General features: G+C 41.8%; 1 protein-coding gene across 1 annotated transcript in view; it reads right to left on the minus strand.

Moving 5' to 3' along the window:
• Positions 1-16,985, minus strand: part of LOC124273381 (zinc finger protein GLI1-like) — a 208,838-nt gene that overhangs the window by 108,314 nt on the left and 83,539 nt on the right. Inside the window, exon 3 of the mRNA XM_046708649.1 lies at positions 15,847-15,927. Within this exon, the coding sequence (XP_046564605.1) occupies positions 15,847-15,927 (81 nt within the window). The remainder of the gene's footprint in view (positions 1-15,846; positions 15,928-16,985) is intronic.

Consider the following 16,985-nt stretch of genomic DNA (forward strand, 5'->3'; position numbering starts at 1 on the left):
ACATCAACAGGAAGCAGAGTGTTGTCCAACAGCCACCATCCACATTGTAGTCAACTGACAACAACAGTAAACAAAGTGTTGTCCATCCGACACCATCCACATTGCAGTCAACTGACAACAACAGGAAGCAGAGTGTTGTCCATCCCACACCATCCACATTGCAGTCAACTGACAACAACAGGAAGCAGAGTGTTGTCCATCTGACATCATTCACATTGTAGTCAACTGACAACAACAGGAAGCAGAGTGTTGTCCATCCCACACCATCCACATTGTAGTCAACTGACAACAACAGGAAGCAGAGGGTTGTCCATCTGACACCATCCACATTGCAGTCAACTGACAACAACAGTAAACAAAGTGTTGTCCATCTGACACCATCCACATTGTAGTCAATTGACAACAACAGGAAGTGAAGAGTGGTGCAGCTTTTTGTCATGGTAAAATGTTTATGAATAGAAGGTACTTTCAACTCTGAGGTACAGGAAGGGAACAGGTCAAAAGGGCCCCAAAAAGGAAAAGTCAAAAGGGCCGCAAGAAAGTCAAAGTGGCTGCAAACCCATAGTGAATAGGGCCGCATCAAAAAGTCAAAATGCCTTTTGACTAGGGAACAGATCATAAGAGCCGCATGACAAACGGGCCCCAAGACGGAAAAGTCAAAAGGGCTGCAAGAAAGTCAAAGGGGCCCCAAACCCCTAGTCAAAAGGGGCGCATAAAAAAATATGTTAATAACATCTTTTTTTTTATACATACCAGTTCTGCCTTTAATAAGACAATTTTTCAATATTTGAAAGAAAATGATGACAAAGAATAGATGTATGTGATGGTTATTTCATCTAAGTAACAAAACTTTATCATTTATGATTATGACAAATACTTTGGCAGAGAAATAAACAGTCTGTATGTCTATATCAACATAGGTGTCAGGGTGGAACAACAGCACGCATAAAGGAGTGCACACTAGGTCCTCATAAGATCACATTCAATCTTCCATATTATTATTTTTTTATATGGGATAATTTCGACGAGCTGTCTGCAGTTCTTTTGACATTTTGTTGCAGTCGTTTTGACTTTTGCATTTTGGGGCCCTTTTGTCATGCAGCCCTTTTGACAAGGACCCTACAGGGGCTGTAAATAGGATGGCAAAAAAGATAACATGAAAAACCCACATACTTTTCATTTTAATAAATGTTTACATTGAAACAGTGTATTCATATCTCTTTGACAGGCTGTAAATTCTGTTACATTGATCTCAAAAGCTTTGTTTCATAGAACTTTTCATATTCACATGAACGATAATGTGTCTCATCAGTGCTTATTCATAACCCATATATTGACATACCTGTCTTCATCAAAACATGTTATCTCCAATGTTGACTATATCTAATAATAAAGTAAATATTGTTTAATCTGTCCAAAAAACATGTGTTATAACGCTTGAAAGAGCAACAGTGATGATTCAGGCTGCGTACTGCACAATAATGGGCTGGGCATAGGCTACAGGAAGATTGGTTGTATGGCCATAGAAGCTTGAATAAACGAAACAATATCAGCGGAACGTAAAATGTAATGAAACGTTACTTTTAGAGATCAGATTATTTAGCAGAATGGCTTACATCAACAACGATGATGAACAAAAACAAAGAACATATTATGCATTGTGGAAAACAGTGTACCATATATTACCATATATTACTGCATATTACCGTATATTATAGTATATTACCGTAGATAAGCCGGGTCCTAACTTGACCCTTAAAGGCACAATGTCACACATTTTCAACAATATCTTGGCCTATATTGTATATATTGGGGACATATGCACTCACTTTAGCTTCCTATTGATGCAATAAAAGACTTATTATCTCTTATATATCTTATGTTTTCCTTCGTTATGCCCCTTTTCGACAGCTCAGGGGAACCAGGCCCTAGGAAGACTTAAAGCTGGCCACACTGCACAAGCCGTTGCCAATCACTTCCAGGACAACGTTCGGACCATCTACAGGCTGTAGCAATGTTTCCGGGCCACCAACTTCACAAATGATCGTCCCCATACTGGCAGACCAAGGGTGACCACAACATGACAAGACCGCCATGTTGTGCGACAGCATGTACAGAACCCCTTCATGCAGGCATCCGAAACAGCACGCCAGACAGTGGGAACACACGGAAGACCAATCAGTACTGATACAGTACGCAGACATCTTAACAGCGGGAACCTCCATTACCGCAGACCTTACCATGGACCTATCCTCACCCCTCGTCATCGGCGTGAAATTCTACAGTTTGCCCTACAACACCAAAACTGGTGATACAGGTAATGGAGAACTGTTCTGTTCACAGATGAAAGTCGGTACTGCGTATCAACTGCAGATGGCAGAATAAGAAAATGGCGACGACGTGGCCAGCGTTACTCAGACCAATGTGTTATGGAGAGACTCATGGGGAGGTGCAAGCACCATGGTAAGGGGTGGAATAGGCGTGAACCAGAGAGTGGGTCCTGTGGTGTTCCAGAACCTTGGTCCAGGGAGAGGAGGCGGCATCACAGCGGTGCACTACATCGTACAAGCTCTCAGACCCCACGTCATAGAACATTTCGCACGTCACCGGAACAACATTTCAAGCATGATAATGCCCGGGCCCATACTGACAGAGCTACACGGGACTTCCTACAGCAGGACAGTGTCAATATTATGCAGTGGCCAGCCCATAGTCCTGATTTAAACCCAGTTGAACATCTTTGGGATGAAATTCAGAAGAAACTGAAGGCCAGTTTACTGCGCCAGGCCTTTCTCAGAGTGTGGTTCCAGGTGCCAATGGCCTTCATCAATCGGTTGGTACACTCCATGCATAGAAGCTGTGCTGCAGTTATTGCCGCTCATGGTGGTCACACTAGATACTGAAGTCAAGAGTCTGAATGGACTGCAAACGTTCACGTAATGTCTTGGAATTGTGCTGAGTCATTCATTGATGTGTCGAGATATTGTACACAAAAAATGTTTTTGATCCGCTTATTATGTCCTTTTCTGTAATGATTTGATTACAGTGCCTATCTAATTTTGAATTCGTACTGACGTTGTTGTTTTTTTGCTGCTTAATATATGTTTGGGGACGTATAATGTAGAGAATAGGATCAACATGTACAATCAGTGTCACTGTCAAACACTAAAGTTCCCAATATATCGCAATACGGGGTACCGGAATCGCAACATATTGCAATACAATCTATTTGCCAATACACAGCCCTATTAGTAATCTAGTTTCTTAATTTTACTCAAATGTCATTCAAGAATATTTATATCAACAACGGTGAAACTGTGTGTTCCTCCGATACTTCGGTCCACATTATTCACAGCATTCACTATCGTATTGTGTGTACTCACGCCTTAAAACGAAGTGTAGTTGACAGAAGATGGATACATATATATATTTTGTTCTGCTAACAGTCACGTTTGTTGTAGCTGAACGATCACATGTCAACAAACAGTTTAGCGCTGGAAATAGTGAGACCGACATCGTGCTAAACCACATCGGTGACAGGACAATATGTGCCATGCATAAAACTCTCGGGCAATACACCAAAGTGCTGTCATATAACCTTAGTTATGATTATAAATATTTTACATCTATAGAACAAAACCTGCACTTAAAATGACTCAATGCTAGAACATATTTCCCTTGGTAAAATAATAGTTTCAGATACCCTATTTTTTTCCGATCACTGAATCAGAATTCATCTTGTTATATTATAGGTTATGTTTGAACTAAATCACCAGTAGATTGCGGGGAAAGGTGTGCACAGCTGATTGCTATTTCCAGGTATGTAGCCAAGACAAATAAACATGTTAATCTTAATCCCTGCGTATAATACAATGTCTAGCAAAAACTAATTAGAACTGAAAAGGTAAATAATCTTGTCTAGTGATGTTTAATTGCAAATATGACGTCCTCACTGACAAAGTCGTTTTCTCTTGTTTGTTCATGCGAAACGATACAATGTTTCTTTACTACCGGGAAAAGAAGTTTGACAGATAAGCTGACCCCTTTCTACAGACTGCTTTTTTTTGTCCTGAAAATTCGGCTTATCAACGGTCATATACTGTAAGCTCTAAAGATGATGATGATGATGATGATGATGATGATGATGATGATGATGATGATGATGATGATAATGATGATATTGACAATGAGATGTTAACTTCACAACTGTTCCCTTAGTTATTGTCATCTGTATATATTTGCATTGAAGCATTGGAAAAAAAAAATCCAGCTAGATTATATCAAATGTATAATTATTTATCGTCTGATAAAATATCAACCTGTATCTTCTGATAAAATATCAACCTGTATCGTCTGATAAAATATCAACCTGTATCGTCTGATAAAATATCAACTTGTATCGTCAGATAAAATATCAACCTGTATCGTCTGATAAAATATCAACCTGTATCTTCTGATAAAATATCAACTTGTATCGTCTGATAAAATATCAACTTGTATCGTCTGATAAAATATCAACTTGTATCGTCTGATAAAATATCAACCTGTATCTTCTGATAAAATATCAACTTGTATCGTCTGATAACATATCAACTTGTATCGTCTGATAACATATCAACTTGTATCGTCTGAAGAAATATCAACTTGTATCGTCTGATCAAAAATATCAACCTGTATCTTCTGATAAAATATCAACTTGTATTGTCTGATAAAATATCAACTTGTATCGTCTGATAAAATATCAACTTGTATCGTCCATAATTAGATGATCATAATTTTGGATTGTTGGAAAACAATTGGAATCTTTAACGAACAAATAACAAATTCAAAATGAAAACCCTTTTTCTGATTTAATTCACACTGGTGACACTTGTGTTTGTAGATGTTGACAAACATATTGGTCTCAACATTGGCCTCACTAGCACCTGTAGATGTTGACAAACATATTGGTCTCAACATTGGCCTCACTAGCACCTGTAGATGTTGACCAACATATTGATCTCAACACTGGATACACTAGCCCCTGTAGATGTTGACAAACATATTGGTCTCAACATTGGCCTCACTAGCACCTGTAGATATTGACAAACATATTGGTCTCAACACTGGATACACTAGCCCCTGTAGATGTTGACAAACATATTGGTCTCAACATTGGCCTCACTAGCACCTGTAGATGTTGACAAACATATTGATCTCAACATTAGCCTCACTAGCCCCTGTAGATGTTGATAAACATATTGGTCTCAACATTGGCCTCACTAGCACCTGTAGATGTTGACAAACATATTGGTCTCAACACTGGATACACTAGCCCCTGTAGATGTTGACAAACATATTGCTCTCAACATTGGCCTCACTAGCACCTGTAGATGTTGACAAACATATTGGTCTCAACATTGGCCTCACTAGCACCTGTAGCACCTGTAGATGTTGACAAACATATTGATCTCAACACTGGATACACTAGCCCCTGTAGATGTTGACAAACATATTGGTCTCAACATTGGCCTCACTAGCCCCTGTAGATGTTGACAAACATATTGGTCTCAACATTGGCCTCACTAGCACCTGTAGATGTTGACAAACATATTGATCTAGACACTGGATACACTAGCACCTGTAGATGTTGACAAACATATTGGTCTCAACATTGGCCTCACTAGCACCTGTAGATGTTGACAAACATATTGGTCTCAACATTAGCCTCACTAGCACCTGTAGATGTTGACAAACATATTGGTCTCAACACTGGATACACTAGCCCCTGTAGATGTTGACAAACATATTGGTCTCAACATTGGCCTCACGAGCACCTGTAGATGTTGACAAACATATTGGTCTCAACACTGGATACACTAGCCCCTGTAGATGTTGACAAACATATTGATCTCAACACTGGATACACTAGCCCCTGTAGATGTTGACAAACATATTGGTCTCAACAATGGATACACTGGCCCCTGTAGATGTTGACAAACATATTGATCTCAACATTGGCCTCACTAGCACCTGTAGATGTTGACAAACATATTGGTCTCAACAATGGCCTCACTAGCACCTGTAGATGTTGACCAACATATTGATCTCAACACTGGATACACTAGCCCCTGTAGATGATGACAAACATATTGGTCTCAACATTGGCCTCACTAGCACCTGTAGATGCTGACAAACATATTGATCTAAATATTGGATACACTGGCCCCTGTAGATGTTGACAAACATATTGATCTAAATATTGGATACACTGGCCCCTGTAGATGTTGACAAACATATTGATCTCAATATTGAACAAACTGGCCCCTGTAGATGTTGACAAACATATTGATCTAAATATTGGATACACTGGCCCCTGTAGATGTTGACAAACATATTGATCTAAATATTGGATACACTGGCCCCTGTAGATGTTGACAAACATATTGATATCAATATTGGATACACTGGCCACTGTAGATGTTGACAAACATATTGATCTCAAAATTGGACACACTGGCCCCTGTAGATGTTGACAAACATATTGATCTCAATATTGAACACACTGGCCCCTGTAGATGTTGACAAACATATTAATCTAAATATTGGATACACTGGCCCCTGTAGATGTTGACAAAAATATTGGTCTCAACACTGGTCAAAAATGCTTGAGGTTTTGTAATGCTAATTCAGAATGTCATTATAGCAATTCTGCATCTGATCAGATTACTTTATCTTAGTCCCTAACATTTCATGATGAACAGTAACAGCCATTCAATCACTGTCCACGTCCACACCAGTCCTCGTCGTGGTCACAGTCATCCACCACACCAGTGTTTCACCATTCAATCACTGTCCACGTCGTCGTCACAGTCATCCTCCACACCAGTGTTTCACCATTCAATCACTGTCCACGTCGTTGTCACAGTCATCCTCCACACCAGTGTTTCACCATTCAATCACTGTCCACGTCGTCATCACAGTCATCTTCCACACCAGTGTTTCACCATTCAATCACTGTCCACGTCGTCGTCACAGTCATCCTCCACACCAGTGTTTCACCATTCAATCACTGTCCACGTCGTCGTCACAGTCATCCTCCACACCAGTGTTTCACCATTCAATCACTGTCCACGTCGTCGTCACAGTCATCCTCCACACCAGTGTTTCACCATTCAATCACTGTCTGTCCACGTCGTCACAGTCATCCTCCACACCAGTGTTTCCACACACAGTGTTTCACCATTCACACTGTCCACGCGTCGTCGTCACACAGTCATCCTCCACACCAGTGTTTCACCATTCAATCACTGTCCACGTCGTCGTCACAGTCATCCTCCACACCAGTGTTTCACCATTCAATCACTGTCCACGTCGTCGTCACAGTCATCCTCCACACCAGTGTTTCACCATTCAATCACTGTCCACGTCGTTGTCCATCCTCCACACCAGTGTTTCACCATTCAATCACTGTCCACCGCGTCGTCGTTCACCATTCAATCACTGTCCGCGTCACAGTCATCCTCCACACCAGTGTTTCACCATTCAATCACTGTCCACGCGTCCGTCACAGTCATCCTCCACACCAGTGTTTCACCATTCAATCACTGTCCACGTCGTCGTCACAGTCATCCTCCACACCAGTGTTTCACCATTCAATCACTGTGCACGTCGTCGTCACAGTCATCCTCCACCCCAGTGTTTCACCATTCAATCACTGTCCATCCTCCACACCAGTGTTTCACCATTCAATCACTGTCCACGTCGTCGTCACAGTCATCCTCCACACCAGTGTTTCACCATTCAATCACTGTCCACGTTGTCGTCACAGTCATCCTCCACACCAGTGTTTCACCATTCAATCACTGTCCACGTCGTCGTCACAGTCATCCTCCACACCAGTGTTTCACCATTCAATCACTGTGCGTCGTCGTGCACCATTCAATCACTGTCCACAGTCATCCTCCACACCAGTGTTTCAATCACTGTCCATCCACACCATTCAATCACTGTCCATGTTTCACACCAGTGTTTCACCATTCAGTCACTGTCCACGCCGTGGTCACAGTCATCCTCCACGCAGTGTTTCACCATTCAATCACTGTCCATCTTCCACACCAGTGTTTCACCATTCAGTCACTGTCCACGTCGTCGTCACAGTCATCCTCCACACCAGTGTTTCACCATTCAATCACTGTCCACGTCGTCGTCACAGTCATCCTCCACACCAGTGTTTCACCATTCAGGGTTCCAGCCGAAGTCGGCCTTCTATGAACAATAAATACTATCATGTACTGAGTGTATGTTGATTTAAATATGAGGTTGCATTTACACCAGTGCTATGCAAGTTCAATGTGCTTATATTGAGCCCTGTCATATGCATGCCCTAAATTCAGTCACAATTCCACCACAGTAACACAGGATGAGATATGGGTGTAGACTGGGGAAGGCCGAACCAGAGTAGGGATTTGTGTTTCAAGGAGGAGGTAGGTACTACACTTGTCTGTGATCACGTACAGAGGCCGCACCGATGAACGACTTGTAAAAACACTTTTCAACATCTTCTGATACGAAAATGACGCAGTCAAACTCACTGCATAAAATTCCTCTTGAAACATGAACTGTGATTGGATGATAACCATGTTGTCATAAATAGGATCATAACATCCTCTCTCATTGCCGCGTTTGATCAATGCTTTTCTTCATTGATCTTAACGCCATATGTTTATCTATTGAAATATTTGATGTATTCACAGAGGCTGAATTCAATCACTCGTGCTCTAACCAGCTGAAAATGAATGACACTTTGTATTTATTAATGAATAATCATCTGCATAACAATACATTTCTCAGAATGCACACGGAAAAAGTATGAATCCCGTAACCATGGGGACTAGATTTAGCTGTTGATATTTATCAGACACACAATTGTGTGACAGGCTGAGATCACACACCACACACGATTGTGTGACATACAGCAGCCATACACCACACACAATAGTCGGTCTCACTGTCCCTGAACCGTATTACTTTTGATACTGCAATGCTAAGCCCTTAATGAAGCTCCAGTCCCATCTCACTAGGGCTACTTTTCAATTTAAATGGGATTATTCGTTACTCTCAAAATTATATACATTCAGATACTAAGCCTAAGTCTACACGCACAACTATCACCTCAGTCACACATGAAATGTGTCACACACTGGCGTAACACACTGCACACAAATGTACGACATATGGCAGTCACACACTGCACACACAAATATGAAATACTAGTCACACACTGCACACAAATGTATGACATACTACAGTGACACACAAATGTATGACATACCACAGTCACACACAACACACAAATGTATGACATACTACAGTAACACACTGCACACAAATGTATGACATACTACAGTCACACTGCACACAAATGTATGACATGCTCCAGTCACACACAACACACAAATGTATGACATACTAGTCACACACTGCACACAAATGTATGACATACTAGTCACACACTGCACACAAATGTATGACATACTACAGTCACACACTGCACACAAATGTATGACATACTACAGTCACACACTGTACACACAAATGTATGACACACTACAGTCACACACTGCACACAAATGTATGACACACTACAGTCACACACTGCACACAAATGTATGACATACTACAGTCACACACTGCACACAAATGTATGACATACTACAGTCACACACTGCACACAAATGTATGACACACTACAGTCACACACTGCACACAAATGTACACAAATGTATGACACACTATGACAGTCACACACACTGCACACAAAATGTATGACATACTACACACACTGCAGTCACACACTGCACACAAATGTATGACATACTACAGTCACACACTCACACAAATGTATGACATACTACAGTCACACACTGCACAATAAATGTATGACATCACAACAGTATGACATACTACACTCACACACAAATGTATGACATACAACAGTTACACACTGCACACACACAAAATTGACATACTGTACTAGTCACACACTGCACACAAATGTATGACGTACTACAGTCACACACTGCACACAAATGTATGACATACTACAGTCACACTGCACACAAATGTATGACGTACTACAGTCACACACTGCACACAAATGTATGATATACTAGTCACACACTGCACACAAATGTATGACATACTACAGTCACACACTGCACACAAATGTATGTCATACAAGTCACACAGCGCAATAATGTATGACATACTACAGTCACACACAAATGTATGACATACAACAGTTACACACTGCACACACAAATGTATGACATACTACAGTAACACACTGCACACAAATGTATGACATACTACAGTCACACATTGCACACAAATGTCTGACATACGGCAGTCACACACTGCACACAGATGTATGACATACTACAGTCACACATTGCACCCAAATGTATGACATACGGCAGTCACACACTGCACACAGATGTATGACATACTACACAGTAACACAACACACAAATGTATGACATACTGCACAGTAACACTGCACACAAATGTATCACATAATGCACAGTCACACACAACACACAAATGTATGACATACTGCATAGTCACACTGCACACAAATGTATGACATACTATACCATCACACACAACACACACATGTATGACATACAGCACAGTCACACACAACTCACAAATGTATGACATACCGCACAGTCACACAGTGTGAGAGACATTGGACAGAGTGACATGCCACCTGAGAACCATTGTGACTGCTTCTTGTTTCAAATCATGGTCATTCCTTCAACTTACAACTCTTTCTCAAGACATGCAAGAACATGTTTCAAAACATCAGCAGCCCAGATAAACTTTTTCAGAAACTAACTCAGCCTAAACCAAGTCACCAAATCCTACTTGAGATGTCATCAACCCAACAGTCAAATTGAAGACATTAGATCCAGTTCCTCTGTGCATATTCTGCTACAATCTGCATCTCTCACATTACACTTATCAGGGCCCAGTTCAGCAATGGCTGCTAATGTCTTTCCCTCTACTGCCTGGCCTGATGTCTTCTACAGACATGAAGCTGATGTTGCAAGGCATATGACAACACCAGTCCTCACATCCGTCACATTATTCCTACAGAACTGACAATGGACAACTCATAGTCTGGCTCTTGTGCCTCTTTCCTGATTTCTCTCATTGTGGGTCATAATAAGGGATAACTTGAACCTTATCACTGAGACTAAGAAATTGTGGATTTTCTCAACTGTTAATGAAAAGGCGTGTTTGATTGCACCCCAGTCTGCAAAGCAATCATGGTGCTACGATCTCAAACTCTGAGACGTATAGCCAGAGAATGTGACTCCTTGGGAAGGCCCTAGTCTCTGAGACCTACAGCCAGAAGGAAGGTCCTAGTGGCTGAGACCTACAGCCAGAGGGAAGGTCCTAGTGTCTGAGGCCTACAGCCAGAAGTAAGGTCCTAGTGTCTGAGACCTACATCCAAAAGGAAGGTCCTAGACTCTGGTACCTACAGCCAGGAGGAAGGTCCTAGTGTCTGATACCTACTGCCAGAAGGAAGGTCCTAGTGGCTGAGACCTACAGCCATAAGGGAGGTCCTTGTGTCTGAGACCTACAGCCAGAGGGAAGGTCCTTGTGTCTGAGACCTGCAGCTATGAGGAAGGTCCTTGTGTCTAAGACCTACAGCCAGAAGGAATGTCCTAGTATCTGAGACCTACAGCCAGAAGGAAGGTCCTTGTGTCTGATACCTACAGCTATGAGGAAGGTCCTAGTGGCTGAGACCTACAGCCAGAAGGAATGTCCTTGTGTCTGAGACCTAGAGCCAGAAGGAAGGTCCTTGTGTCTGAGACCTACAGTCAGAGGGAAGGTCCTGTGTCTGAGACGTACAGCCAGAAGGAAGGTACAGCTATGAGGAAGGTCCTGTGTCTGAGACCTACAGCCAGAAGGAAGGTCCTAGTGTCTTAGACCTAGAGCCAGAAGGAAGGTCCTAGTGTCTGAGACCTACAGCCGGAGAGAAGGTCCTAGTGTCTGAGACCTACTGCCAGAGGGAAGGTCCTAGTGTCTGAGACCTACTGCCAGACGGAAGATCCTTGTGTCTGAGGCCTATAGCCAGAGGGAAGATCCTCGTGTCTGAGACCTACAGCCAGAGGGAAGGTCTTAGTGTCTGAGACCTACAGCCAGAAGGGAGGTCCTAGTGTCTAAGACCTACAGCCAAAGACATGGTCCTAGTGTCTGAGACCTACAGCCAGATGAAAGGTCTTAGTGTCTGAGACCTACAGGCATAGGCAAGATCCTTGTGTCTGAGACCTACAGCCAGATGGAAGGTCCTAGTGTCTGAGACCTACAGCCTGAAGGAAGGTCCTAGTGGCTCAGACCTACAGCCAGACGGAAGGTCCTAGTATCTGAGACCTACAGCTGGAGGGAAGGTCCTAGTATCTGACACCTACAGTCAGAAGGTAGGTCCTTGTGTCTGAGACGTACACCCAGGAGGAAGGCCCTAGTGGCTGAGACCTACAGCTAGAGAGAAGGTCCTAGTAGCTGAGACCTACAGTCAGAAGGAAGGTCCAGTGTCTGAGACCTACAGCAAGAAGGAATGTCCTTGTGTCTGAGACCTACAGTTATTAGGAAGGTCCGCGTATCTGATACCTACAGCCATAGGGGAGTTCCTTGTGTCTGTGACCTACCAGTCCACGGCCAGAAAGTAGTCACATCAACTTTGAACCACAATGACAAAATGTTATGGCAATGGATAACATACATATTACAGTCCCTCCTGGATTCTGCGGTTGCAGAATAAATCGTGGAAATTACTTTTTGATGTAGAAATATGTCTGCTCCGTGGATAACTCATTTTCAGGCAGAATACCTGCAGAATTTGCCCTTTTTCTGCCGTGGAATTTACTTACATTGAAAGCTGAATCAAGATTGACTATCAACTGAAATGAATAATTGTGTCAAAAGTCAAAAGTATGATCGGTTATACAAAAACGAACTGAGACATTTGTTATAACGATATTTTCAAAATATTCACAAATAAAGATGATTTATTCTTAAGCACCTTTCAATAATATTATATGAATTTGACACTGCAAATATGTTCACAAAATCAAACTTTTGGTAGATTGAAATTAATTATTTTGTTTGTGTTTTCAAGTTTTTAACTGAAGAATGTTTTGCATAATTTTGAAAAGTGGGATACAGAATTTACTGAAATATACCGCAGAATTCTTAAAAATTCACCGTGGAATCCAGGAGGGACTGATATTATCTGCTATATCCTTTAAGCAAGGAAATGTACCAATACAACTGTGACGTCTTAACTTTATATAGTATAGTGGTCACAACAACTCGGGACCACAACGACAAAATGCTATGGCAATGGATAACATATTATTATCTGCTAAATCCTCTAAGCCACAGAGTGTACCAATAAAACTGTGACCTCTTAACTTTATATCCTATTAAATTTCTGAAACTGTACATATGATTTCTTGAATCATTGATAAATTTCATACAAGTCAGTATGTTGTGTTGAAATTATAATTGAAAAAAACAATTCACTCCAGATAAAGTTATCATTATTGTGAAGTATACCCTTGACAATCTCGACCAGTTTGGTGGACAATTAAGTTACCAAAAGATCCATATTTGATATTCTTGAAAAGTTTGTTTACACTCTGACTGTGAGAGACTTGCTTCTAGTTAATGAATACAAGTAAACAATCATTGTTTTATGCTGTATATTTCATAAACTCAAAAATGTTGGACTGCATGATGTCACACACTGTCCTCCATGGACTGCATGATGTCACACACTGTCCTCCATGGACTGCATGATGTCACACACTGTCCTCCATGGACTGCATGATGTCACACACTGTCCTCCATGGACTGCATGATGTCACACACTGTCCTCCATGGACTGCATGATGTCACACACTGTCCTCCATGGACTGCATGATGTCACACACTGTCCTCCATGGACTGCATGATGTCACACACTGTCCTCCATGGACTGCATGATGTCACACACACTGTCCTCCATGGACTGCATGATGTCACACACTGTCCTCCATGGACTGCATGATGTCACACACTGTCCTCCATGGACTGCATGATGTCACACACTGTCCTCCATGGACTGCATGATGTCACACACTGTCCTCCATGGACTGCATGATGTCACACACTGTCCTCCATGGACTGCATGATGTCACACACTGTCCTCCATGGACTGCATGATGTCACACACTGTCCTCCATGGACTGCATGATGTCACACACTGTCCTCCATGGACTGCATGATGTCACACACTGTCCTCCATGGACTGCATGATGTCACACACTGTCCTCCATGGACTGCATGATGTCACACACTGTCCTCCATGGACTGGACTGCATGATGTCACACACTGTCCTCCATGGACTGTCCTCCATGGACTGCATGATGTCACACACTGTCTGGACTGCATGATGTCACACTGTCCTCCATGGACTGCATGATGTCACACACTGTCCTCCATGGACTGCATGATGTCACACACTGTCCTCCATGGACTGCATGATGTCACACACTGTCCTCCATGGACTGCATGATGTCACACACTGTCCTCCATGGACTGCATGATGTCACACCTCCATGGACTGCATTGACTGCATGATGTCACACACTGTCCTCCATGGACTGCATGATGTCACACACTGTCCTCCATGGACTGCATGATGTCACACACTGTCCTCCATGGACGGCATGGTGTCACACATTGACTGCATGATGTCACACATTGTCATGCATGCAGTATACACACCATGATATAACCCCCCAGCATGTGAGAGTGAGAGTGGTTTTATGCTGCTTTTAGCAGTATTCCAGCAATATAACTAAAAATCAAACCCAGGTCTTCAGCACGGCGAGCAGACGCTTTAACCATTAGGCTACTTCACCGCTCCGGATAATCTAGTGGAACCGTCAACAAATGAACTAATATAAAACAGCTCTCATTACAGAAATACATAAAACTGCTGTACAAATCATTTCATTTATACTCACAGATAATTATCTTCTAATGATCAACATGCTCCAGAACACCAAAGTTGTATTTTAATTCATTTGAGAAGAAGATGGCGTAACAAATTAATTCCTACGGTGTCCCATATACAAATATAGCATAAGAGTTCAAAGTCGTGCATGCATATCATATGTGAATGAAAACTTGTGCACCACATACATTATTAGTATGCATATCATACTCGTTCACTCAGACAGTAACTGCTCCACTTTAACACACTTTCAACCTTCAACAGAGACAGGAAGAAGCAGCCACCTCGCAAAAGAAGATTCCCATTCTGTGTGAGACTAGAAAAATATTGACATCAGGTCCATTTGCAAAGTTTAATGGGAAAGTTTCAGAGAAAGTATGCCTGACTGTGAAAGCACATGAGGTACCAAATATGTGTTCAAAGAGCATGAGATGGGGCTTGTGCATGACATCTTAACATGACATCATAACATGACATCATAACATGACATTTAACCTTGACATTGAGTAACAATCAATGAGGATAAAACAATCAGATTCCAGGAACACATTTCATTTGCACATCCAAGCCAAGATACGCACACACTTGAGTATAGGTATTAGAAAAGATTTCAGAATTGTAACAATTAGGACGACAAGAAAAAGGAGAGAGAAAATGTATATTTGTTCACAAATAAGGTTACTTCATGTCCATTACACAGAAATTACCAGAAAATAAACAGAGAGTCACTTTTAAAACTATTAAACAGTTTTTAGGATGTTATATAATGACTAAACATGATGTGATTTACCTATATGGGGAATTGAACCTGGACCTCGAGCCGGATAAGCTTGTGCACCAGCTGCTGGGCTCATCTGGCCGTGCATAACCACTGAGTGAAAAAGATGGGATACATGTAATAAAACCTTTATAGTCCCTCTCGTGCAGATACTGGACGAGCCGTCATGGTAACCTTTAGGGCAACAATCTCCTGACTTGACGATTTGTTTGAAAATAAAAGAATAGTTAGTGTTACAGTCTCTCAGCAATCCAGGTTGTTCTGCCACGATCTTGTATCCGCATCTGTTTTCTAATGTATTAAATATGTATATTTTCATTTCATGTTTATGTTTTACAGAATAAAGATAAAAATGCAGCAGAGAGGGTTCAGGTGATCCTGGCACAGTCAGGCTGGTAAGGCTCATCATCACCTCAGGGCCCTCGCCCCCTCTACACGTAGCCCAAACAGCTTCTCCCTGGAAGCGCCGCCGAGTCGAACCCACCAAGAACTTTCCGGAGAATATGATGTTTATGCTATTATTATTATTATTATTATTATTGTTATCACAGGTTGATTCACTGAAAATGTAATAAACAAATAATTATATAAATGGCTCTAAATTTGAGAAATACTTCTAAAAAATCCTTCCTTGCTTAATTCTGCATTCAGCAATTTTCCAGCTACATGATAGCAGCTTCCTAAACAATCAAGTCTGGACCAGACAAACCAGTGACAAGCCTGGGTGAACTAAGGGGCAGTCTAATGGGCATCCAAGCTCGACACCAATCAAGAATAAAGGTTATGATCTAATAGTTTAGAAGAGGAAAAATATATCTATTGACTCTCATTCCTTCATTTTCACAAACTCATAAAGTCACTATTCTCATACTCCCTTACCCTCATTCACAACCGGGGCGGTGGGGTAGCCTAATGGTTAAAGTGTTGGCTCATCACGCCGAAGATCCGGGTTCGAATCCCCACATGGGTACAATGTGTGAAGCCTACTTCTGGTGTCCCCCGCCGTGATGTTGTGGGAATATTGCTAAAAGCGGCGTAAAACCAAACTCAGTCAGTCAGTCAGTCATTCATAACCAGAAGTATAAGGACCTGTTGTTGCAGCAGATGGGAGACAAGAAGTAGAGGGTAGAGTCAGTAGACACCAGAGTTAC

The sequence above is a fragment of the Haliotis rubra genome, unplaced genomic scaffold (genome assembly GCF_003918875.1).
Source record: "Haliotis rubra isolate DU_JTF1 unplaced genomic scaffold, ASM391887v1 Scf18, whole genome shotgun sequence".
In the NCBI taxonomy this organism is placed as follows: Eukaryota; Metazoa; Mollusca; class Gastropoda; order Lepetellida; family Haliotidae; genus Haliotis; species Haliotis rubra.